At 56.9% G+C, this 25,492-nt stretch overlaps 1 protein-coding gene across 1 annotated transcript; it reads left to right on the top strand.

The window, feature by feature from the left end:
• Positions 1-298: 298 nt before the first annotated feature.
• Positions 299-24,546, top strand: FIGNL2 (fidgetin like 2; the record flags this gene model as incomplete). Its single annotated transcript, XM_082666934.1, has 2 exons — positions 299-391; positions 22,565-24,546. Exon 2 carries the CDS (start codon positions 22,576-22,578, stop codon positions 24,544-24,546), a length of 1,971 nt encoding a protein of 656 aa, XP_082523060.1. The 5' UTR covers positions 299-391; positions 22,565-22,575.
• Positions 24,547-25,492: the final 946 nt, after the last annotated feature.

Here is a 25,492-nt window from a genome sequence, read left to right as displayed (position 1 = left end):
GGTGTCCGGAGCTTTGTCCGCGGGCGCGGGGCAGTACGAGGGCCGGAGAGGGCGGGGGCTGCGGGGCGCGGGGTTCAGCGAGGCGGGGGTCGAAGGGCAAGGCCAGCGAGAGACCCCAGCGGGTGCGTGGGAGCCGAGGGTCACTTCCCGGGGGGAGGGGGCGGGCAGAGAAGGGGCTCTCTTCTCCGCAGCCGACGGGCACCCTCTTCGCCGCCCCCTTTGGTGCGGAGGCTGCAGCAATAGCGAGCAGCAGGCTCTGGGGGTAGCCTGCGGGATTGGGGGTGGGGAACCAGAATTTGCGGGTTCGGGTCCCAGAAGGATCCAGTGTCCGGAGCCCGAGGGCCGGCCCGAGGCCCCTCCCACTCCGTCAGGTCTTTGTCCAGCGGCCCCTGTGTGTGAGGGAGGGGGGTGGGGACTGGGTTCCAGGCCCGGAGATTCCCCAGCATCGTGACGGGGCAGTGACAGGAGACTGAGGCCACTTCGGGCCCTGCGGGTCCTGCGTCCCTCACGCCCAACCCCTGCCTTTCTTCTCTTCTGGCCCGGGAGAGCATAGCCCCCATCTCAGAGTCGGGGTGTTGCAGGAAGCAACTTACCTTCACCCGTGCGCTACAGGCTGCGAGGGTGACCCTCTGAGCTCCCGGCCCTCTCTCCCGAGAGCTCTTTAAACTTCCCCGCTCCAAGAGCCCTCTCTTGGTCTGTCTACACAGAGATTCCCTTGCTAAGGAACCCGCTCGATAGAGGGTCCTCCGCTAGGGTTGGGCACACAGTAGGTGCTCAGCAAATGTACGCCCCCTTCTCGGCCCCTGGGCGGAGGAGGCCTGGGAAGGGGTCTACGCGGGGGCGAGTGTAAGTGGCCTGGAGTCTGCGTCCACAGGCAGCCAGGAGTCCAGAGCGCAGCGGTGGGTGGACGGGTGGGTGGGCTGTTAAAGGGACGGTCACTAAATCAGGATTAGGCCGTGGGGCTGTCAGGCTGCCAGGCCCTGTCTCCATGGATACCTAATTTGGAGGAGAATAGAGGACGGAAGAATGTTTGTGTTGTCGTCCGTGCGGGCTGCCGCGGCTGAGCGGACTCCAGCCGTCGGCCAGGCAGCGAGGAATGGGTATCCGTTTCGAAGCCCACTCTGGGCTTCCGCGGGGCGGGAGAACTTCTCGGTTCTCGGGGCCCAGAGCCTTCCCTGTGGAGTCGCTGGAGTGGGCCAGGTGATGCAGTGGTCCAAAGAACTCTGACCCTGCACAGGGGAGCCCCAGAGGCTCTGGGTGGGAGCCCCAGAGTCCAACCTGAACCCCTGTGCATCGTCCTGGAAGCGGCCGGGCTGGGGTTCCTCAGATTCCCCATCCCGGAGCTCCTAGCCGGGAGCAAGCGCCGTCCTCCGCTGCGCTGTGACCCCGGAGGACGGACGCGCTGCGCGGCTCGTGGCTGAGCGCCGCGGGGACCCAGCCGCACGCCGGTACCCGGCGGCCGCGGGAGCGGCGGGGCAGGGGGCGGGACGGGACTTAACTGGGGTGGGCGAGAAAGGGGCGGGGCCTGCCGGCCAGCTTCGCTCCACCGGGTGACAGGCCTCGTAAATCCCCGTCTCCCGTATTTAACGCCATTTCATTTATTTCCACTTGATTCCACTGGTGTCCTCAGCAGCCGCCCCTGTAAGGAGCGACCCTCGTGCCCTCCCTGTAATATCTTCTCGGGGGAAAGCCCTCTTGCGCCAAAGGGAATTAGTTCTGTGGGGCAGTGGAGCTGCTCCGGGGGAGGCCCAATAACCCCCACTTTTCAGGGGGCCCCCCGTCTCCTCAGGAGAAGAAGAGGAGGGCTGAGAGACCCAGGGATGAGTTTGGCTTTCCGAGGGCCTGCGGGATTCTCGGGCTGTGGTGTGAGGGTGGGCTGGGCTGGGCTGGGGATCCCATGAGTGGACAATCCCATTGCGCCGACTGGAGCGGGGCAGGAGAGGGACCAGGCCCGAGTGTGCTGTTCTCAGAGCCCTTTCCTGCCTTCCTCCTGGTCATCCATGGCCACAGCTTTTTATGGAGCAAGAATCCCCGCCCCTCCCCTCCCCTCCCCTGCCTGGGCTGCAGCTTTATTGCTGAGACCTCAGACTCTCTCCACGCAATTTCACGCCTCTCTGCCTTCGCTCTGGCTGTCCCCTCAGCCAAATGCTTTCCCATTGTCCCTGTCTCTCCACAACCTCCTCATTCTTCAAGGCCCAACTCGGATGCCACACGTCCTCCATATACGGTCTCCAGAGCCCGCAGCTCTTGTCACTTGCTCCTCCCTACATGTTCTCCTAACCCTGCACCTGTGCCTCCTGTCAGCCTCTGAGGCTGAGTCCACGCTAGGCTTTTCCTCCTGGAGGACAGGGTGGAGCATATACTTCCCCGCGCCCCGTCCCCACTGGGGATGCCTGGCACCTTGTGGGTGCTCCATAAATATTTGTGGGCTGAATAAAAGGGGTTTTGTAAGGGCAGCCTGCAAAGCATGGCATCTGAACACTTGCAGGCAAATAACTCTGTGCTCCTGGGTGGGGGGAGACCCCTGGGTGGCTCTCTTCCTCCTCCTCATTTGCTGACCCTCCCCCATCCCCAAGTCCGGGGAGGACTTTGCCCCTTCCTTTCCCCACAGACCAGCATTCTTTCCCTGCCATTATCATCCTGTTAAACAGAGAGACCAGTCAGGATCCATATGGATCACATTAACAATTGCTTATTATCTGGGCCAAGACTGCCCCCACTCTCCACCCCCAGCTCCTCCTGCTGCAGCTGCTGGACCCTTAGGAGCCCAGCCTTCCCGCCTCCCCCTCCCCCCACCTCTGTCAGCCAGGGATCGCAGGGGACAGGCTGGTCTCCCTTGCTCTCCCCATGCCTTCTAGCAGAAGTCTGCTGCTTCTTGACTTGGCTGGCGGCTAATGACTCCTCTACCCGATTTAATGAAAACCAGGTTCTTTGCGGGAGCATGGCTCAGTGAGGTTCCAGGGCTGCTGTGGAGAGAGGTGGACCTGAGGCCGGGTACACCTGGGGTCCACAACCCCGAGAGCCTCTGCCTTCCCGGGGACAGAGGCTGTGGGCTGGGGTAAGCCCCACTAGGCCGACCATGGGGTATACCGATGCCTTCTGCCATCTCAGCCCTGGGCTGGCCCTGCTCCCTTCTTGGAGCTGGCAGGCTAGTGAGGAAGAGCAAAGCAGGAGAGGCCCTACAAGGCTACGTGGGTCCCAAGCCTTATGCCGCAGTCAAAGAAGCAAGAAATCTTAGAGTTTTCCAGAGTGGCTTGAGTGCTGAGGTCGGCCTTGAAGGATGAGGGGTGCGGTTTATGTTTCAATGCATGTAGCCCAAGAATACTAGGAATGGGAGGGTCTTCCAGATGACCCAGTCCTGGGTGCATAACTTTTTTTGATTTACAGACCCCTCAAAAGCCATCCCCAGAAAAATGCACTTCCATCACTCGATACTAGACTTTGCCTTCTGCTTTAGAGGGTCCTTGGACCCCGTGACACCCATGGGAACCCTACATCAGGAAACCCTCCTCCCAATCCAGACCCCCCTGACGTGCTGAGAGCAGAGTGGGGCCTGCAGCCCAGCACTCCTGCCCTCCACGTGGTGCTGTCTCCATGGAAGGTGGACAGGATGAGCCAAGAGACCAGGGGCATCGGATGGAGCTGCTGGGCCAGCCTCTGAGCGGGAAAGGTTTACACTGCCTGGGTCGGGTATGGGCTAGTCACCTCTGATTGTGTCACCTGGAGAGAGGAGGTCCAGGGGTTGTTTTGTTGTAGGACCCACTCATCCCCAGGAGCAAGGATGCGTGGCAAGAGAGTCTAGCTCTCCTCTGAGCACTCTCGTAAGCGACTTGATGAATCATAGACTAATATTTACGTACATAGTGCTTATTAAATATTCTATATCTCATCTGAGAAGTGGGACTAATCATGGTGCCCTCCTCATAAACATTGTCGTGAGGATTAAATGAGGCAGGGGCCGGAAGCCCTGAGTCCCAGTCTTGAAGGACTGTGGGCCTGTGAGGGCCTGGTCAGAAACGCAGGGGACAGAGCTCAGGGCTATACAGATCCTCCTTGACTTACGATGGGGTTATGTCCCCATAAAACCATCGTAAGTTAAAATTATTGTAAGTCAAAAACACATTTAATGCACCTAGCCTACTGAACATCATAGCTTAACCTAGCCTACCTTACAGGTGACCGGAAAACTTCCGTGAGCTTACAGTTGGGCAAAATCATCAAACACAAAGCGTACTTTATAGTAAAGTGTTCAGTATCTCATGTAAGTTATTGAAGACTGTACCGAAAGTGAACAACACAGTGGTTTAATGGGCGCAAAATGGTTGTCTCGTATCAGTTGTTTACCTCGTGATGGCATGGCTAGCCGGCGGGAGCTGCGGCTCACTGCCACTGCCCAGCGTCACGAGAGAGGATCGTACTGCATATTGATCGCTAGCCTGGGAAAAGATCAACATTCACAATTCAAAGTACGCTTTCTACTGAACGCATATCGCACCACTGTGAAGTCAAAGAGTTGTAAGTCAAACCATCGTGAGTTGGGACGTCTGTGATTGCTGTTGATGTTGACATTTTCCTACTTGGGCCAGCAGGAAAATGGAGAAGGGATTGCAGTGGGAGGCATCCAGGTGCCTGGCTCTCTTTTCCTTTGGTAAGGAGGCGTGGACAGTCAGCCTTTGCAATTCACCTTGGGGACTGGTGGAGGGGTGGGGTGTCCTCAGTGAATGGTAGCATTAGGCAGTGGCCTCGGACCAACCTCCGTAGGCCCTAATCCCAAATTTATGATGACCAATCATGCCCCCCACCCGAGGGGCCAAGCCCTGGGCTGCAGTGACCCTGCCACTAATCAGGTCTAATTGCCCTGGACAAGTCACATACTCTGTTTGTGTCTCTATGTCTTCATCTGCAAAATGGGGGTAAGAACACTAGTGAGTGAGTTCGTAGGTGATAGAGGTGTTGGTTTCACATAGTGTGTCCTTTGTCTCTGAAGTACATGCCTACCTCTGGTGACCCACGTGGTGATTCAGTACCCACTGCAGAGAACCAACTCCCAGCGCAGGAGCAAGGAGAAAAAGGGGACATGAGTGTGAAAGTTCTGGCCCAGGGCAGGGTTTGCCCAGGCCATCTTTGAAGCTCTCTCCGAAGTAGAGTCAGGGCAGGAGCGGGGGCTCAGGAGGTAGGTGAGAGGGGAGCCAGCTTGGCTACCTCTGGAATCCGGGAGGTGGAAGCTGCCTCCCCCCTGCCTCCCCTCACCGCCTGGCAGATTCAAGCCACCTGATCCCCTGCTCAGTGCTGGAATCAATCAATCAGGGATGGATGGGAAGATGTGGCAAAGAGGCTGCATTTTATTCTAACAAACCTGGGTAGAACACCTGCTGGGTGCTGGCACCGTGCCAGGTCCTGGGCCGGGATTCCTGGGCCCCTGAGACTCCCCACACACTCCCCAGGCACCTACATACCAGCCCCTGAGTGGGGCTTTCCTGCCTCGGATCTTCCATAACAACCCTCGGCTTCCCGTGTGGCCTGGAAGGAGCAGATCCCGTCCTTAGCCCTGGCGCTGTTTGCTTTGCTGCAGGTACCCACGTGAAGCACTGCTACACTCACCTCACACTCAGCAGGGCCCTGAGCCAGGCCCAGATACTTTATCCGGACAGGCTTTCATCCAACAAGCATTATTTCTGATGTGCTCCCCCTTTCCAGGAGCTTACAAGACAGTCAAGGACCAGCGGATAGGCCAAAGGACAGGCTGAGCTTTCAGAACCACTCTCCTCGTTTTCCCTGCGTAGGAGGGAGCCTCCGAAGGTGCTTGAGCTGGGGAGCGGTAGACAGGACCCAGGATGGGATGGAGAGGAGAGACTTGGGAAAAGACCACTCCCTTCACAGCAGGGCCTTGCATCTTCAGCAGAGCCCCGAGGAGACTTCTTTTTCCCGAGGGAGGCTGTTCATAGGTGACAGAGGCCCTAATTCGGGCTCTTCCTCTCCTCTCTGCAATTTTTCTGGGTCATCCCCACTTACATGTCTAATAGGCACTGCAAACCCAACAAGTCTAAATACCGAGCTCCGGCCCACCCCACCCCGATGGGGCAGCTCCATCCCGTTGACAGTGGGAATTAGGAAACTGGGAACGTCCACCTGCTGCTGTCTGGCCTGTTGGGCCCTTGGATGCTTGAGAGTCTGGGGTGGTTTTTCTTCTTTCCAGACCAGTGGGGAAAGAAAACTGGCGAGATTCGGGTTATACTGCAAAAAGACACCTCCCGCTGCCTCATGTTCTTCCACATCTACCCAATCTACCTGGAGGTTTCTGTTGGGGCAGAGGGGCGCCAGGGGGACTTTGGCCACCAGGGGGGATCGCCCCTCCCACCCAGCTCCTCAGAGAGACAGAGGTCATTGGTGGCCAGACGCTCACCCCTCTAGGAAGGGGCTCCTTTTCCAGGTATCCTGTGTTCTGTGTGCGATGCCCATCCTCCTGTCACCATCTTCCATACTGTAGCCCTCTCGGGTCAGAGGTTTGGGGTTTGAGCCCCTTATTGGGAAAGATGGAGCTGCCTCATCGGGGTGGGGTTGGTCAGGAGTTCAGCTTTTAGACTTGTTGGGTTTGCAGTGCCTATTAGACATGTAAGTGGGGATGACCCAGAAAAATTGCAGAGAGGAGAGGAAGAGCCCATCAACTTGCCCAAGAGTGCCCCACCCTGTAGGCAGCCTCTTGTGTTGAATGCCTCTACTGATGGGGAGCTTATCACTTCCAGAGACAACCTACATGTTCTCAGACAGCTAACATTAAGGCAGAAATCTTTCATGGCAGATTCGTCTCATTCAAGGATGGGGTGGGGGAGAGCCGAGGGCCTGCACAGAGCTGCCACCCAGCACCATGTCCTAGCTTGGTGACTTCGACGAGTTAACTATGCCTCAGTTTCCTCCTCTGTAGCATGGGAGTAACAGTCGTACTTCCTTCCTGGGGTTATTGTGAGGATTACATGCGCTCACGTGCTTACAGCAGTGCTTGGCACGTGTGCTGGGGACCCAGACCAGAGCAGACAGGAGTTGCTGTGGTTGTTGTTTGGTTTTCGCCTAGCACCATCCCCCCCCATTTCTCTTTCTGTTCCTGTGGCCCCGCAGGTGGAGGGGGCCACCCCCTGGAGGACAGCCCTGCCCACTCACGCCCAGGTAGACCGGCCAGGCTGCATAGCTGGAGTTACTCAGCTCGGCTCCCCCAGGGCTGGGAAGGGAGTAGGAGGGGGCAGAGGCAGGCAGCCGCTGGGGAAGCCTGCGTAGGCTGCCTGGGCCTGCTCCCTTACCTCTGCTCTGCTCTGGCCCTGTGCGGGGTGTCTCTCACACACCCCTATGCACGGGGAGGGGGGTATATTTGGGGCCCGGGAACATAGGATCACACAGACTTTAATGCTTAAGCCTTTCGGAGGTCACATGCCACCCAAACTGACTCAAGTCAACCTTGGATCCTAAGCTTGGCTGGGGGGAAGGGGGTGGGGTCTGAGAGGGGGCCTTTGTCTCTTGGGCTAAACACCCGTGATCCGTGATCCCGGAGGAGCTCACGAATAGAGTTGTATTCCAATGTCATTAATTCCCTTTGTAGCCCCGTGTATTGAATATTTAAAAAATTCTACCCCCTGCCGAGGTTTATTAAGGTATAATTGACAAAGTAGTCCCATGTGTTATTTGTTTCTTAACCGAGGTATCATTGACATATAACATTAGTTTCAGGTGTACAACACAATGATTTGATTTTTGTATATAGCATGAAATGGTCACCGCAATAAGTCTAGCTAACATCTGTCACGATATATAGTTACACCTTTGTTTTCTCTTGTGTATTTTTATCTCATACACTGACAAATACTTTTGAGAACAGGCCGCAAGGTTTACTAGATTGCACAAGGGGCCTACGAGTGAGCACTGGTCAAGAGCCCTGACCTCCTCCCCCTCCCACAGCCATGCAGGGCCAAGTCCCAAGGGACGAAGGGCCCCAGACGCAGATCCACGAGGAGACAGGCACTAGGAGGGTTCACCCAGCCCCGGGGAGCAGGGCTGCCGGAGCTGGCCAGTAACCGCCGTGACCACAGCCTCCTCCGCCAGTGCCCGCTGCTGTCCCCACTCTGTTGAGAAGCTGAGTGCGCCCCAAGATTCCCAGGGACAGGAAAAGTGTGGCTCGGGAGGAAGTTGGGTCTGGCACGGCGCGTGTTCCCAAGAGGGACCTGAAGGGGCATGTGACATTATCTGGGCATTTTCTAAGTCGGACAGAGGGCAGAGAGGGGGCAGGGCACTGGGGCTCCTTCTATTGGCAGAGGAGGAGTGGGTGAGAGGTGCTCTAGGACACAGGGCAGCAGGGCCAGGGTTCAGGCAGGACATCCAGGGAAGCCGTGGTCTGGGACTCGGTTCCCCCCACAGTCCCAGCCAGCAGTCGAGAGGGGCAGGACAGGGGCCTTACACTGCAGGGTGATGGCTCCATTCTGGGGCCCAGCTTGGAAACGGCCCTTCTCTCCTAGGGGTCTCTCAAGCGCATTGGATCCTTCTGTGCCAGAGTGTCTCCCTGACCCCGCCTTTTTCAGGCTGAAGTGCTTGGCCAGCCCTCTTGGGAGCCAAGTCAGAGCCAGGCCTGGTGTCTTGCCCCATCCCCTGGCTCCCTCCAGCCACTCTTGAGAGTACCACCCTTCCTTCACTGCCCTCATGCCAGCGTGGGGGCACGCTGGGACATGCTGGTTCCCCCATTTCACACCGGAGGAAACAGAGAGGTTGAGACACTTGCCCCACATCTCAGAGGCTGACCCACTCCATGCATCATCTGAGCCCTAGGAAGGAGGTGGGACTGTGACCTCCAGAAGGACCCCTGGGCTTGCCAGGGTGGGCTCAGAGACCCCCAGCCCCAATGGCAGTCTTCAGACACCTGCCTAACTGAAGTCACCAGTGAGTCCAGGCCGCATTTGAGGGTCCCTGGGAGCAGCCAGTGAAGGTGAGGAAAGGAGGAAGAAGGGAAGGAGTGTGTCCTGCTGTCCAGTGGGCTCGCACTATAAACCCCTCCTAGCAGTCTGTTGGGGGCACTCAGTGACGTCATGGAGATCGAGCTCCGGGTCCAGGAGGCAATGGCCTCTGGGAGATAGCAGCCTGACCCACCAAGTCCTCCGGAAAGCATGGACATAGGGTGAGCCCTCCCTCCCTTTGTGTCCTGTCCCAGGGCCCAGCAGTTAAAGCCCCCACTAACCTGCTCCAACACAGCTCAGGTAGTGAGAAGAGGGCGTAGTAGGGTGGGCTGTGCTGCCCTTAACGCAGTTACCAGCCCCGAAGACTCACTTTACTTGGCCTTGATGAAAATTCTACTTGCCCAGTAGGGCCACTCTCAAGCAGGCATGGAGAGAAGCCAATCGCTTTGCTAACCTTCATTGAGGGCCGAGTGGTTGATAGCCCAGAACCTCCCAGAGCTGTAGGTAGCTTACAAGAGGATGCCTGTTAACCAGAATGGTTTTCTGTTCCTGAAATTTCAGGCAGCCTAAATAAAGCAAACAAAATCGAGGTAGGTGGAGACAAATTGAGTTTTCTTTGGGGGAAGGGGGAAGGGTGATAAGTAGGCCAGTTCTCTCTACCTGCTGTCTCCAGGGAGATAGATGAATTGGGGATAGGAAACCCGTATTCCTTGCCCTGTGTTTCTGGATATCTTCCCAGCCTGCGGAAGGGGTGAGATTGTGTGGCTGGAAGGAGAGGGCTTAGAGCATCTCCCAGCAGCTACAGCCACCAGGATGAGGGTCAAGAGAAAACATGGAGGGGCTGTCGGAAAGAAGGGAGTGGGCAGGAGAGTAGGGCTTCAGAGCTGGAAAAGTGATTAGCAGCTCTGATGAGGCTGAAGGCAGCCCCGGCAGCCCCGGGGCAGCACAGGAGGGAAAAAGAGCTGTCATGCATAGAGGGCAGACCTGGTGAGTCCCACCACAGTCAGCCAGATCGCAGTGGGTACAGGCAGGTCCCCAAGCCCTGGGGGTGGATGTGCCTCATGGGGATTGGGGGTGGGACTGAGTCTTCAGATAAAGCATTGGCTGCCCTGTCCTGGGTCTGGCACCCCAGGACCTTCTGCAAGAGAGGGGAAAGCCCAGGAGCCGTGCCCAAGTTCCTAGGGGAGTAGATGGGCCGTTTGATCAGTGAGTGTGTAAATTGGGATTTTGTGGATCGCTTATTCACTGCTGGAGCTGGGGCCCCCAAATTCCTCTGTGCCCCAGAATGCTTAATTTAGTCCTGAGCTTTCCCCCGGGAGAGGAGGGAGGACAGCTCCCCACAGGCCCCCCTCCCCTCCTGCTGTGTCTCCTCCCAAGGCCCCAGGCTTTGTCATTGCAGGTTGAGTGGTTCAAATGTGCTAATACACTCCCTGGGGGCCGCTGGGCAGTGGGACTTACCCTTCAGTGCTGTGATTGGCTAGAAAGACCATGGGAGGGAGTTCATGGCGGCAGCTGGGAGAGTGTGTGTGTGTGTGCGCGCGCGCGCACGCGCGAGCGCACACACGTGCTGTGCGCCTGTTTGGGGGGAGTTTGGGGGGGGCTGTCCATCCTGCTCAGACCACTGGGCAGAGACAAAGGATCTTCATCTAGCCTGCAACGAGGATTAAGTCCAGAATAAGCCACGTCCCTACCTGGTCAAGCTGGTTAGGGAGCCCACCTGTCCATCTTTACATCCTCTTATTACCTCTTGACGTGGTGGGACTTATTCAGTGTGCGCTGGATGGATGAGTGACCACATGACTGACTGCATTTTTAACTGGGGTTGTGTCTGCTAGAATAATCCAGCATCTACAGATTCCTAAATCTCCCCCTAAGATTCCTAAGTACCCCCCCTTCTCTCACTGCTGACACAAGGGCGGGCATGAAGGACTGGCCAGACCTCAGGGGACACAGCTGTGACCCCCAGACTCTGTTGCACTGAAGAGTGCTTTCACAGTGATCACGTTTTTCCCTGCCGGCCCCCATCTGTCCATGGGATTTAATGAGGATGAGGATGGTAGGCGAGGGGGGATGGGTGTTAAGCAGCTGATGGGGGAGGGAAGGAGGCAGAGCCTGGAGGGCCAGATGACAAACTGCCCTGTCCTACTGTCCTCTCCTCTTCAGCCTGCCCCTCCTCTGCTGGTGGCAGGCGGGACAGGTTGGGCTGGCGGGGTGGTGGGTTCAGCTCATCTGCCCTCCCTCCCCGGCTCCTGGGGAAGCTGGAGTCCTGAGGAACGGAATCCGAGTCCTAGGGATGTCTTACCTGGAGACCCTAAGAAGTGAGACTCCGTTCAAGTTCAAGAGAAAGCAGCGGAGGCTCCAGCTGTAGTGGGAAGCACCCCGGCTGCAGAAGCAAGTCCTGGCTGGGATGAGAGCAGCACAGTTCCCATGGAACTTCCTGCAGTGATGGGGGTGCTCTGCGTCTGCGCTGACCACGCAGGTGCCACTACCGCGTGTGGCCAGTGAGAGCTTGGAGTGTGGCTAGTGCTGTCGAGGAAATTCCTTTAGTTGAATTTCACTTTAACAAGACATTTTTTATTTTTAAATAATTAATAAGTAATTATAAGTGATTTAATTTTAAATAATTAGTACATTTTAATGAATTTAAGTAGCTCCCTGTGGCTAGCAGCTGCGATGTGGGCAGCACAGGGTTAGGGGCTGTGTTCAGGGGTGGAAGCCAGGCTCTTGGGTGCAGATCCCTTCCTGCCTGTGTGACCTTAGGCGGGGTTCTTTGCAGCGTGCAGTGCCCCCTCTCCAGTCTGTCAGAGCACCCCAGCCCCAGTGCGGGTGGGTGACCGAGCGGCCCTTAAGAGGCCCTGGCCAGTGAGGGGGCCCAATACCCAGGGACAGACCAAGAGCCCAGGGTGGGAAAGGAGTGGCTATATAGAGCGCTAGACTTTGAAGCATCTTAGAACTTCCTTGGGGGTGTCAGTCCTAGAAGGCTTCCTGGAAGAGGGGATAGGGAGCAGTCTTGGGCTGGAGCTGTGCCTGAGAGCCTCGCCCTGAGGGGGCCCTGTGTTTGGCACCCAGGCACCTTGGCCAAGGCTGAGATAGGGAGGGGCTGGCAGCATGGGCTGAGAATCTCAGCTTCCCCTCTTACTAGCTGTTGTGACCTTGGGAGAATCACTCCCCCTTCTCTGAGCCTCCATTTCCTCTTCTGTAAAATGGGGAGAATATGTTTTATCTATCAGGGAAGTCGTGAGGATGAAACTGAATGGTAATTATTCAAGTTCTCTGCAAACACTAGAAGGCCGGGAGAAAGGGAAGGTTTATCCTCAAGGGTGCTCGGCCCCTGGCCTGGCCTCTCAAGACGACAACAGATGGTCACAGCTTGTCTGTGGCCCTGACCGCAGACACAAGCAGGGATTTCTGCACTCTCCCCTCCCCCCAGCGCGTGTGCACACACACAGCCCAGATGGGGGCTGCTTGGCCGGCCTCCTGCTGTTTGGCATTTGACATATGAGGAGTCCAGGGCCAGAGCACACCCCACGCCCCCTGCCACCCCCATCCCAGAGAGGAGCCAGACTGGCGGGGAGGCCTTACTACCTTGAGGAAGCAGGATCCCAAGGGCCCTGATCTCTTTACCATGTGTCCGGTGGCCTTTGATGGGAATTCCATTGCCCCTTTTATCCTCTCCCAGAGGCCTGGCTGGGGGAAGAGAGGAGGAGGAAGAATTTTTTGGGGAAAAAGAAAAAAAAAAAAAAAAGGAAGGCCAGGTGGGGTCCCTGGGAGGCTGGGTGTCCTTCGGCTCCAGCCAGATCAGGGCTGGGTATTTCCTCTGGTGTTCACAGACACGGATTCCCCTTCCAGGCAATCCCTCCCCGTCCACTCCTGAAGTAATTCCCTGGCTTTGCCTCTTGCCACCCTCAACAGCTCACGTGGGCTCAAATTTAGTCACCTGGGTTTTTTTCTTTATTTGGACGCAGAAGCACTTTCAAGCCTCTTTGCTCATCCATCCATCCATCCATCCATCCACTCTACAGAGTCTATTAAGAACTTACTGTGCGCTAGGTACTGTCCTAGGTGCTTGGGATAAGACAGTGAACAAAACCAAGTACCTGCTTTCATGTAACTTTCCAATGGGTACAAGAAGATAAAGCCACAAGTAGGTCAGATTATGATGAGTGCTACAGAGGACATCAGGTTGGGGGGTCAGGTCTGATGAGGTGACAGTTGAGCAGAGGCCTGGAGTGAGTGAAGGTGTGAGCCGTGCAGAGGCCTGGGGAAAGAGTGTTTCAGGCACAGAGTGCAGCAAGGCCAGGGCCTCTGAGGCGGGAGCAAAGCCAGTGTGCGGGGAGCAGTGAGGAAGCCAGTGTGACTGGAGGGGAGGTGCCAGGGGACAGTGGTGGGAGGGGAGGCCCGGAGGGGAGGGGAAGCAGATGGGTGGGATGAGGTCGGCTACTAGGAGGACTCTGGCTTTTCTTCCCAGTGAGATGGGAGCCTCTGGAAGCTTCTGGGCAGAAGAATGACATGCTCAGACATGTTTTCAAAGGTCCTGTGGCTACTGCGTTGCGACTAGAGAGTGGGGCACAAGAGTGGACATGGGGAGGGGAGAATGGGAGGCCGCTGCCGTCCTCTGGGTAAGAGATGTCGCCGGAGTGGTGAGAGGTGGCTGCAGTTTGGATAGATTTGGAAGCTGGGGACAGTCTGATTTGCTGGTCTGAGGTGTGAAAGAGAGAAGTTAGAAGTGACCCCAAGGTTTCTGGCCTGAGCACCTAGAAGGGATGAGGCTGCCGTTTCCTGAGGTGGGGAAGACCCAGGGTGGGAGTAGTGGGTGGTGGGTAGGTCGGGGCTGGGTGAGAAAGTCAGAAGTTTGATTTTTGGACACGTCAATTGTGTCCATTAGACATTTAAGCGGGGAGGGGTCAGGAAGAAGGTTGACTATGCCAGTGGGGTGTGCATGGGGGGGAGCTAGGCTGGAGAATCCTCAGTGCACAGCCGATGGTCAAGGCCGTGAGCCTGGGTGGGGTCTCCAAGGAGTTAATGTGGAGAGAAGCCTCCAAGGACTGAGCCCTGGGCTCAGCAAGCCTCGGAGGGGAGGGGTGAAAGGAGGGTCTGAAAGAGGTGGAGGAGGAGAGGGGGCGGGGCGCCCAGTGAAGAAGCTTCAGGAAGGAGGGGGGACCGGCTGAGTCCAATGCCGCTGAGCTGAGAACTGGCCATCTGACTGACGGTCAGACTTAACAACGCGCACGCAGACAGCTGGAACGCTGGGTGTGAAAGCCTGGATGGAGGGCGTTCAAGAGAGAATGGGAGGGGAGGAAGCAGAACTTGTAGCATAGGCATCTTTTAAACTCTTTCTTGTTTTTGTTTTGTTTTTGATTTTGGTAAAAAGCAAGCAGAGTGCAATAGGATGTAGTTGGAAGGGGATCAAGAGACCCTCTTGAGCTCCCACGACCCCAAGATGGGAGAAGGAGCAGCACGTTGGTGGGCTGATGAGGATGACCCAGTAGAGGGGGAAGCTGGTCATGCAGGACAGGGGAGACTTGAGGGAACACGGTCCCTGGGCATCGAAAGGGGACGGGATCCGGGCGCAAGAGGAAGAACAGCCTGTGTTCTTACTGCCAGGAGGGGCTTCCTCCAGCTCTCCCCGAAAGGCAAGGGGTCAGTTAGGACTGGAGTGGCCAAGGAGGATGCGTGAAGGAGGAGGGACCTGCCGTGGGCCTTGAAAGATGGGAACGAGCTAGTTGGCACAGGGAGAGCTTTCCAGTGAGTAGACCTGGGTGAGCAAAGCCCTGTAGGCTGGACTGAGCAGGGCCGTTTCCCATGTGTCTTTTGGCTCCGACCATTCCCACCTCCTGGCACGTGACCCCTTCCTCATCTCCCTATGGCTCTCCCTTCCCCCTTCCCCAGCTCCAGTTCTCCACCATTTTTCCAGCCAAGGAGTGAGTTTAGGGACATGGAGGGGAGTGTTGAGATCTGCTGGGTGGACCCCTGCTCCCCTCCGGGGTCTGCTCCCCCATTTGTATCCTTGCCTTACCGGAGCCTGTGGAGGTGCGAAAACACTGGCCAGCAGGAGGAGGCCCTCTTTCTGACCTTGGGCAAGCAGGACCTCCTCCCTGGGACTCAGTTTTATCATCTGTAAATACTATCTACTTAGGTGGGGTGTTGGGTGGTGAGTGATGACACGGGTGTGCCGGCACTCCCTGCTCAGCTCCGTGGCGAACACACCCCAGTGCTTTCTGTCCGCAGAGACCCATTTTAGGTGCCGCCCTGATTCCCCACCGAAAACAGGCTCCACAGCCTCCCAACTGCCAGTGTTCATTCTTTTCTTTTCTTTCTTGCTCTTTCATTCTTTCCTTCCCTTCCTTCCCTTCTTTCTTTTTCTTTCTCTCCATCCCTCTTCCTTTCCTTTCTTTTCTCTTCTTTTCTTTCCTATGGCCATAACCACTTTCACCTCATCTTCCCTGTGAGACGGTAGAGTTGCAAGGAAGGGCTGGGTCCGGTTTTGCCCCTGTGACAGCTGTTGCTCAGTGGCTGGCACTCTGAAGGTATATGAAAGTGTTTGCTGGCTGGACGGAAACAAGACTGTGAACCTGAAGAAATTGGGCTGCCGCCCTTGCGGCGCGGAGTTTTGTAGCTGCCTCTCTGGCCTCTTCTGGTTCATCCCCTAAACACTTACTGAGCCCGACCCATGCTAGGCCCTGTGTCTAGGGCGGGGTGCTGGGGGTCCAGCTGCGCTGGGGGGACAGCTTCCTAGATGGTGGGTGCAAGGCCTGAGGCAGGTGACCTGTCCTGTCCTCCAGAGGCTCCCGGGTGCCCTCCCTCTCCTCCCCTCTTGCAGTAACTGGGTTTTGGCATGAGGGGGCAGGGCCCAGTGGATGGGGGAACTGTCCCCTTCAAGCTCTGCCAGGCAGCCAGAGACCCCCGGGGCATCAGTTGTGAGCGAGAGACAAAAAGCCTGGGACAAAAGGCCTGTGGGAGCCGTGGTGAATAGATTAATGAGATTTCCATATGAGGCCCAACAATGGGATTCTCCACTCCAGCCCCTTTGTCCCAGGCTGAGATAATAGAGCCCGAGGAGCTGGCCCGGGAGGGTGACATGGGCCCTTCTCCACCCAGGACTGGAGACACCACACAGCTGCCCCTCCTTCCTGCCCCGCCCCCAGCCCTGTGGGTCAGGGAATTCTGAACCAGAGAACTTCTGTGAGATGGGGAGGGCGTGTTAGGGGCCCCCTTACGGAGTCGGAGGCGGGTGTTGACACTGCATGGTTGGGGTCCCTTCCCACCTCAGCCTGTATAAAACTCATTTAAAGGGTTCCTAGTGAGAGCAAGTTTGCTGTCCATCATCTACAGCATCTCATTTGACAGCGGAAGAAAGCGAGGCTTGGAGAGGTTAGGCATCTTGCCCGTGGTCACATAGGGACAGCTCAGGGCGGCTGCTGCCTCTTGATGTCAGAATGAGGGTGGAGGCGTGTGTGAGGGAGAAACACTCCTCCTGTGTGTCCCCCTTTCTCTCACACTGCTTCACTTCCAACACCAGACCTGTGGGTTTTCCACACACCAGCCAGTTCTGGGACACCAGCTGGGTGTCCTCCATATTTAACTCAATCCTGACACAATCTACTGGAGGTAGCGGCAGCTCCCACGGGTTAAGGGCCCAGTCCTACAAGACTGCCCCCTTCAGATGCCAATCACGAGTCTGGGCTGTTATCTGTGCTTCTGACCAGTGTGGGGTGTAAATCAGAGGTTCCCACGACCCCCTCCTGCAGTTCGATTAATATGCTAGAGTTGCTCATGGAGCTCAAGAAACCAGTTTACTTACTAGATTACTGCTTTATTATAAAAGGATTTAAGTCAGTAACAGCGGGATGGAAGAGACGCATAAGGCAGGTATATGGGAAGATGCATGGCGCTCCCTTGCCCTTTCCCAGCAGCCACCCTCCCAGCACCTCCACGTGTTCACCAGCCCAGAAGCTCTCCCAACCCCGTCCTCTGGGGTTTGTGTGGAGGCCTCTTACACAGCCAACAGCGATTAAGCCGCTGGCCACTGGCGATGGAGCTCAATCTCCAGCGCCTCTCCTTTCCCTGGAAGGTGGGGTGGGGGGCGCTGAAAGTTCCAACCCTCTAATCATGGCTGCTTCCCCTTGCAAGCAGGCTTCATCTTCAGGTTTCCTAGGAGCTTTCCCCAAATCGCCTCATTAACATAAACTCAGGTGTGGTTGAAAGGGACATGTTAGGAATCACAGGAGACCAATTTCATCTTTATTGCTCTGAAGCTGTTTCAGGAACTCGGACAAGAGAGCAAATATTATAATGAAAGATGCTCCCGTCACTCTTATGCTTAGGAAATTCCAAGGGTCTGGGGAGCTGTGAGTCAGGAACAGAGGGTGAAGACTAAATATTGGGCTGGCCAAAAAGTTCGTTCGGGCCCACCCGTATCGTAAATCACACTATCACAGCCTGTGTCAGACCTGATGCACGGAGTGTCCTGGGCCTGGTCCACGGGGATCGGAGAGGCCCACGAGGACTGAAATCAGTGCATTGAGTGCCTTGGCCATTTGTAAAGGCCCAATCACTTCCCTCTTTGATCCTGGAAGACTTCCTACAAGTGACGGGAGGGTTTTATAGAATTCTTTCCTCCCCCTCCATCCAGCAATTCTTTGTTACTATTTATTGACCACCTATGAGTTTGAAGGACTGCACTGTGTGTGTGGAGTCAAATGGAGTTCCAGCCTCCCAGGGTCTGCAGAGAAAGAGTTGCTTCAGGAGCCTGACCTCCTTTGCTCCCCAAAGGGCGCAGTTTCAAAAAGTGGCCTTTTCTCCACAGAGTCCCAGCCACCCCCAGCGAAGCCCACACACCCAAATAAGGAACTGTCTGCCCAGCCTAGGGGTGTGAGTGCTTCTCAGATGGCAAGGTTGCGGGTGAAAGGGACAGCTCTACTCGGGCTGTTTTGCAGTGAGAGGGCACATATTCTTCTGCGTGTGGGGCACAGTTAACTTGGGATCCCCCAGGGGGAGATGCTTCCAACTGCAGGTTTGAAGGGTGAGCATACAGCACTTGAAGCATAGCCACATTCCCGGGCAAACACCGAAACACGTTTCCTTAGGGCCAAGGAAACAGCCTTGGTGGAGGCTGTGTCATGGCCTCAGGCTCTTCTCTTGCCGTGAGTACCAAGGGCTAGACCAGGGAGATAGTGCAGCCAAGAGGTCAGGGCCTGGGCCCTGTAGTTAGACTGCTGGGGTCTGAATCCTGCTCCCCTGGGTAACAGCTGTGTGACCTTAGGGATGTATTAACCTCTCTGTACCTCAGTCTCTTCATCTGCCAAATGGGGATGAAGACAATAGTATTTCTCATTGGGCTGTTGTGAGGGCTACACAAGACAGTGCATAAAGCACGGAGAAGGGGCTGGCTCTGCCCCCAGTGGGGACACAGAGGAAACGGCATAAGGACCAGTCTGTCATATCAGAGCTGGAACATTCTTCACATTCCCCCAACCCCAAGGGGAAGTGACTTGTTCGGATTCACTCAGCAAGGTTGGGCCACTGCTCAGGTTCCTAATTGTACCATTTATCATTCTACTTTATATCCGACGCTGGACTGTGTACTTACGTTATCTTTTTAAATCCTCGTGGCCATTCTGCAAGGCATATGTCATGCCCTTTAACAGGTGGAGAAATTGAGCTTCAGTGAGGTTAGGCAGCGTGCTCAGGCTCACATCATGAGTGTTTGAACCTGGATTCAAACCCAGGTCTCTCTGATTCAAAACCCATACGTTCCCCCAGTCCCCCAGGCCTTCCATCATGTGTAGCTCAGCTGATGCAGGGACTGCAGTGTGCCCTATGAACCTGGGAAGGAGGTGGGGCCCCTCTCCAGGGGAGATCCCTCCAGCTCCTGACTAGCAGGCCCCACCTCCCCGTGGGAGAGGAGAGGGCTGTAACTGGCCTGAGGGTGAGGGCAGGGACACAGCGTGCTCTACCCTGCTATCACTGCAGGCAGAGAGTGACGCTTGAGGGAAGAATGAAGGAGAAGGGCAAGAGAGATGGGCTGGTAGTTAGTAGGGGACTTAGGGTAAAGGAAGTCTTTCTGAAAATGGGAAAGAATTAAGCTTGCTGTGGGGATGAAGCCAGGCCATGGTAGTGGGGAAGAATAGTTCATTCATGGGGCAAGGTCCCAGCCTGGGCCAGATGGGGTCATGGGTTGAGGTGGAGGGACCCTCAGGCCGCCTGGCCTGCAAAATGGATGCAGATGGAGATAAAGGTGAAAATAGAAGGCCAGAGGTGAGGGAGACGTGCCCCTGGCGAAAGCGGAAGAGAACAGCCTGGAGCGGAAGGCCAGTATCTGAGGGGACTGAGGGTAGAGACAATCTCAAAGTGGGTGGGATGAGCTGTGGTGGACAAGGGCCCCTTTGGGCAGGGGCTAGGAGAGCCTGCAAGGGGCTAAGCCCGGAGCAGATGAGACAGACGGGTATGGAGCTGGGAGGACAGGCTTGGAGGGCCAGAGGTAGTGGGTTCCCGGAGTCCACAATGGCTGAGGTGGAGTGGTTCGATGCGGACCAGGGCCCGAGTGCTTGCTCGGTCTGGAGAGAGGGGACCTGAGTGAAGACTGCTGCAGGCCAGGGCAGGAGCCGGCTGAGGGGCAGGGAGGACACTGCAGGACAGCCACAGGAGGGGCAGCGGATCTGGCAGTGGGCGCGGGAGATGTGTGTGAACAAGTCCACACCCAGAGCCTTCCTTGCTGTGTCTATGTGTGTCCTTCTGGGAGGGGCCACCCTTTTCCCCCAGCATGCCCAGTTTAATAAGTTCAGGGAAAGTGCTCTCATCACATTCAAATCTCTTTTCCCTATATTAAGGAGCCAAAGCTCCCTATCTATATTCACAGATAATAGTGAATTAAAAAAAAAAACAGGTTTGGGGGGCTACGTCATAACACAATTTCTGCATTTGTATGACTCTGATGTTACCACATATGACCCTGCAAGCAGAACCACTTGGGATTTCTGATATCCCAGGACATTACCCGTTTGACAATAGGTAAAGCCTCTGTTCTTCGGAGACCCCTCCGTAGGAGCGGCATATCTGCATCCCTCAGACCTCACCCTCAGTTCTGCTGTCTCTGCTCTGCTCTCTTGCCATTGGTGGCCAGGACCACCTCTCGGATGGAGGCGAAACAAATCTAAGAACTCCTCTATTAAAGATTTAGTATCCGTGGCTCATGCCTTCCCTAGGGCAGTGGGGATGAGAGTAAATAGTTTTATTTTCAAAGACTGTCCTCACCCAGTGACATCAGGTTACAGCCATAAGAGGTGATACAGTCAGGCTGCTGCAAGTAAGGGCAACTGTGGAGAGCCTGAGAAGCGGTCTGATTACTTCCAGCCTCTTCTTCTACCACTCCCCCCATATATACCCACTTGCAAGGCTCCAGGGACCCAACAGTTCTTGGTGCTCCCTCTAGGCTTACAGCGTATAGGTTATGTAGGTTGTGCACTGCACAGGAGCCCTACTTCTAAAGGGGCACAGTTCACATCATAGACGCGGTAGATTTGTAGACTTATTATGACGATTTTCCAGAAGGTGGCAGTAAGGCATCTTGAAGGAGGGAAGAGGGCATATGAACTATTCCAGCCCCGGCTTTCTCAACGCACTGTGCCCTGCATCTTTGAAGGGGCTGGAACCCTCTAGCCGGTCTGGTCAGTTTTGGTCTCTCACCCTTCAAGGTCCAGCAAAGATACTCCTCCCTGGTGAGGCCTTCTCAACCAGGCATGGCACATCCCGCCGAGCCCTAGAGCTCTGGGCACACACCTCTCTTTTCCCACCTCATAAAGGATGTTGTCTGTCTCCTCCACCTGGTTGAACCATCATATTCACCTTTCAACCTGCCCCCATGCCCAGCACAGCTCTTAGTATGTGCTCAGTAAAAAAATTTTTTTTAATTTTATTTATTTATTTATGGCTGCACTGGGTCTTCGTTGCTGCGCACAGGCTTTCTCTAGTTACGGCGAGTGGGGGCTACTCTTCGTTGTAGTGCGCGGGCTTCTCATTGCGGTGGCTTCTCTTGTTGCGGAGCATGGCCTCTAGGGCGCACGGGCTCCAGTAGTTGTGGCATGCAGGCTCAGTAGTTGTGGCATGCAGGCTCAGTAGTTGTGGTGCGCAGGCTTAGTTCCTCCGTGGCATGTGGGATCTTCCCGGACCAGGGCTCGAACCTGTGTCCCCTGCATTGGCAGGCAGATTCTTAACCACTGTGCCACCAGGGAAGTCCCTCGATAAAATTTTGTTGAAGAAAGAATATTGAACCTGTAAGGTTAACGTGTCTTATCAAAAGCTTAGGTTTGAAAAATCATCATCAGCAAAAATCTTCTCTGGCATGTCATGGGCCCATTTAGTCTTTGAGATGTTATCCTCGGATCAGGCCACCCAGTTGGAACCATATGCCTGGCGAGTGCTGTTCCCCAGGCCTTGGATCCCTTTTACCAGTGTGGCCCACGCCTGGACTGGTGCTGAGGGACAGTGGACAAAACGGCTGTGTTAACACTTCTGCCGTGTTTACAGCACGGCCACTGAAGAGGCCACTTTTATTACATCTCACAGGTCGGCTTCCTGAGGTCCATGAAAAAAAGTTCCATGATCTCAATGCCAGGAACATTTTTGCTTCTTTTGAGTATGACAGTGTTTTTTTTTTTTTTTTTTTACTTTGCAAGATGAGTTATTTGGTTCCTGGGAAGCTCCGAGACAAATTTGTGACCCACTTTCTATTATGTGCACTAACTTCGCACTGCTGTGAACTAACTTTGTCCCATCTTCTCTAGAAGACATATATGTCTTTTCTAAACAAAGTTTTTGTACTGTGGTGTAACATTCTGTGAACGAGGCCGGTGTCAGCACCTGCTCTTTGCACGCAGTCGTCATGGGCAGAATTGGGTCTGGAACCCAGGTGCTCTAACTTCATCAGGTAGAGACTAAAAGAAACCAAGTAGAAAGGAAGTGAATGCTTCTGGGTCAGCCTCTGGGGTTTCCCAGGGCCGATATGGTGCTGCCACTGACACGGGCATCCCTCACTTCAGGCCCAAAGGGAGCCCCTGGAGCCTCAGGGAAGGCTAAGGTGAACAGAGCACTTAGGACTATCAGACTGCTGGGCCACCGCTAGGCCAGGGGCCTTTACACAACCCCAGTGCCTCTGTAGTGCCCAGCACATGGTGGGTGTGCAGCAAATATCTGTTACTGAATGAGCCCCACCTGGGTTTGACTATTCCCAGGGCTGGAGGTGGGGGAAGGGGGGACTACCCATTGCCTGACCCTTCACTACAACAGGTCTAAAAGTAAGGACCATGTGTCCTAGAGGGCAGGGCTAGAGGGGCCAGGACAAAACAATAGTCGTTACCTAGAAGGTGAAGTTAGGGCCAAACATGTCATTTTCAGATCCATCTTGGATCTGCGGAAAGTATTTTCAGATAACTTAATTGTGGGACATGAGGAGCAAGTCAAATATGGTGTTTTTGGTGCCAGAAGACGGCCTAGGGAGGGTGGAACGGTGTGGGTGGATGCAGGAAAACCAGCCTGTCCCAAGCTAAGGTTTAAGAAGGTCGGCCTGTGGCTGGCAGTCGACGGGCTCTCAGAGGCTCTGCAGGGTCTCACTAGACTCTTCTCTCTCTTGCCTGAAGCTCTGTCGAAGATGCACTGGACACCGGAACACGCCCAGCCCCTCAACCAGTGGCCAGAGCAGCACCTGGACGTCTCCTCCACCACCCCGTCGCCGGCCCACAAGTTGGAGTTGCCCCCCGGGGGTCGCCAGCGCTGCCACTATGCTTGGGCACACGACGACATCTCTGCCCTCACTGCCTCCAACCTCCTCAAGCGCTACGCAGAGAAGTACTCGGGGGTCCTGGACTCGCCTTACGAGCGCCCCACCCTGGGCGGCTACGGCGACGCCGCCTTCCTCAACGGCGCCAAGGGGGACCCCGAGCCCTGGCCGGGGCCGGAGACCCCCTACCCCTTGGCCTCGCTCCACGAGGGCCTCCCGGGAACCAAGTCGGGCACTGGGGGCGGCTCCGGGGGCCTCGGGGGTTCCCCGGTTTTAGCCGGTAACCTACCTGAACCCCTCTACGCCGGCAACGCGTGCGGGGGCCCGTCGGCAGCGCCCGAGTACGCGGCGGGCTACGGCGGGGGGTACCTGGCGCCCGGTTACTGTACGCAGACCGGCGCCGCGCTACCCCCGCCTCCCCCGGCCGCGCTCCTGCAGCCCCCGCCCCCGCCGGGCTATGGCCCCTCTGGGCCTCTGTACAACTACCCAGCGGGAGGCTACGCCGCGCAGCCGGGCTATGGGACCCTCCCGCCGCCGCCCGCCCCGCCCCCGGCCCCCTACCTAACCTCGGGCTTGGCGGCGCCCACGCCCCTGCCCACACCCGCCCCGTCCCGCCCACCGCCCTCCTCCTACGGCTTCCAGGGGGCCTCGGAGGCCGGAGTGTCGCTGAAGCGCAAGGCGGCCGACGAAGGCGCCGAGGGCCGCTACCGCAAGTACGCCTTCGAGCCCGCCAAGGCCCCGGCGGCCGACGGCGCCTCCTACCCCGCCGCGGACAACGGCGAGTGTCGGGGCAACGGGTTCCGGGCGAAGCCGCCGGGAGCGGCGGAGGAGGCATCAGGCAAGTACGGTGGCGGCGTTCCCCTCAAGGTCCTGGGCTCCCCCGTCTACGGCCCGCAACTCGAGCCCTTTGAGAAGTTTCCGGAGCGATCCCCGGCGCCGGCTCCCCGCGGGGGCTTCGCGGTGCCGTCCGGGGAGCCTCCCAAAGGTGTGGACCCGGGGGCCCTGGAGCTGGTGACCAGCAAGATGGTGGACTGCGGGCCGCCGGTGCAGTGGGCGGACGTAGCGGGCCAGGGCGCGCTCAAGGCGGCGCTGGAGGAGGAGCTGGTGTGGCCCCTGCTGAGGCCGCCCGCCTACCCCGGCAGCCCGCGCCCGCCGCGGACCGTGCTGCTCTTTGGGCCGCGGGGCGCCGGCAAAGCGCTGCTGGGCCGCTGCCTCGCCACGCAGCTGGGCGCCACGCTGCTGCGCCTGCGCGGAGCCACGCTGGCCGCGCCGGGCTCCGCCGAGGGCACGCGCCTCCTCCAGGCCGCCTTCGCGGCTGCGCGCTGCCGCCCGCCCGCGGTGCTCCTTATCAGCGAGCTGGACGCGCTGCTGTCAGCTCGGGAGGACGGCACGAGCGCCGCGGGCGCGCTGCAGGCGCCGCTCCTGGCCTGTCTGGACGGCGGCTGCGGCGCGGGAGCCGACGGCGTGCTGGTCGTGGGCACCACCTCGCGGCCCGCGGCCCTGGACGAGGCGACTCGCCGGCGCTTCGCTCTCCGCTTCTACGTGACTCTGCCCGACGGCCCGGCCCGCGGGCAGATCCTGCAGCGGGCGCTGGCCCAGCAGGGCTGCGCGCTGAGCGAGCGGGAGCTGGCGGCCCTGGTGCAGGGCACCCAGGGCTTCTCCGGGGGCGAGTTGGGGCAGCTGTGCCAGCAGGCGGCGGCCGGGGCGGGCCTCCCGGGGCTGCAGCGCCCCCTCTCCTACAAGGACTTGGAGGCGGCGCTGGCCAAGGTGGGCCCTAGGGCCTCGCCCAAGGAGCTGGACTCGTTCGTGGAGTGGGACAAAATGTACGGCTTCGGACACTGAAGGCGCTCCGTGAGGCCGCGGGAGCCGCCGCCCCCCTCCCCGGCCCTCTGTTCGCGGAGTGAGGGATATGGGGTGGGGGAGAGAAGGGGGCTGCCTTCTCTCTGTGGATGTTTTTGTTTCGTGGGAAGGAAGATGCTTCTGCTAGGCAGATAGATGCCGTATGCGCTGTGTACTCAGGTTTTTCCTATTTATTGTGGACGGGAAGCTCGCCATCTCCGCCCCGCGGACGGCCGGCCCGGGGCCGAAGGAACTCCTGCTCTCTCGCCACAATCCTTTTGTCTCCTTGCTTTCTGAATGGCTCCCTCCCCCTCCTCCACTTCCCCCTTTCTCTGCGTTCGCGTAGTTTTCTTTCCCCGTCGCTTTGTCACTGACCATACCTCCCCCCCGCCCCCGGCCCCCCGGCGCTGGCCCTGTTTCTCTTTTGCTCCTCCCTCCCCTGTCTCTCCATCTATCACCCTCTGTGCTTCTGTCTCCATCCCTTGCTCTCCAGCCTCTCTTGTCTCTTGGTCCCTCTCCCTGCCTTCTGTCCCTCACATTCAAAGTCTGCAGTGTCCCTTTCAGGAGATCTGGAGGTTTAGGGGCTGAAGAGGAGGGGTAGGAAGTCCCCTCCCACCCCGTATCCATCACCCAGCTGAAACCTTAGGTCTGTGGGAGTCAAGCAAAAAAAAAAAAAAAAAAAAAGAACCACCCAAAGAAGGGTTTTTTGTTGTTATTTGTTTTTGAGGGGGGAAATCCCAGAAATGTAGCTTGTTTAATATTTTAGGCCTCTTATTTTTGTAAGATGTGTAGAATTTGCTGTTTTTCTTTTTCTTTTGACAACTCAGGAAGAAACTGACCTCAGAAAGAATGTTAGATTTTGGCTGCTCTCCTGTGTGTGTCCCCACCTACCCCTTCACTCCCAGGGAAGCAGGTTCTCCCAGAAGACTCAGAAAGTGAGACCTTTCTG

This window comes from Grampus griseus (assembly GCF_964374135.1).
Source record: "Grampus griseus genome assembly, chromosome: 11".
Classification (NCBI taxonomy): Eukaryota; Metazoa; Chordata; class Mammalia; order Artiodactyla; family Delphinidae; genus Grampus; species Grampus griseus.
Note: the sequence above shows the minus strand (reverse complement) of the source record. Positions and strands in the feature narration are given on the sequence as shown.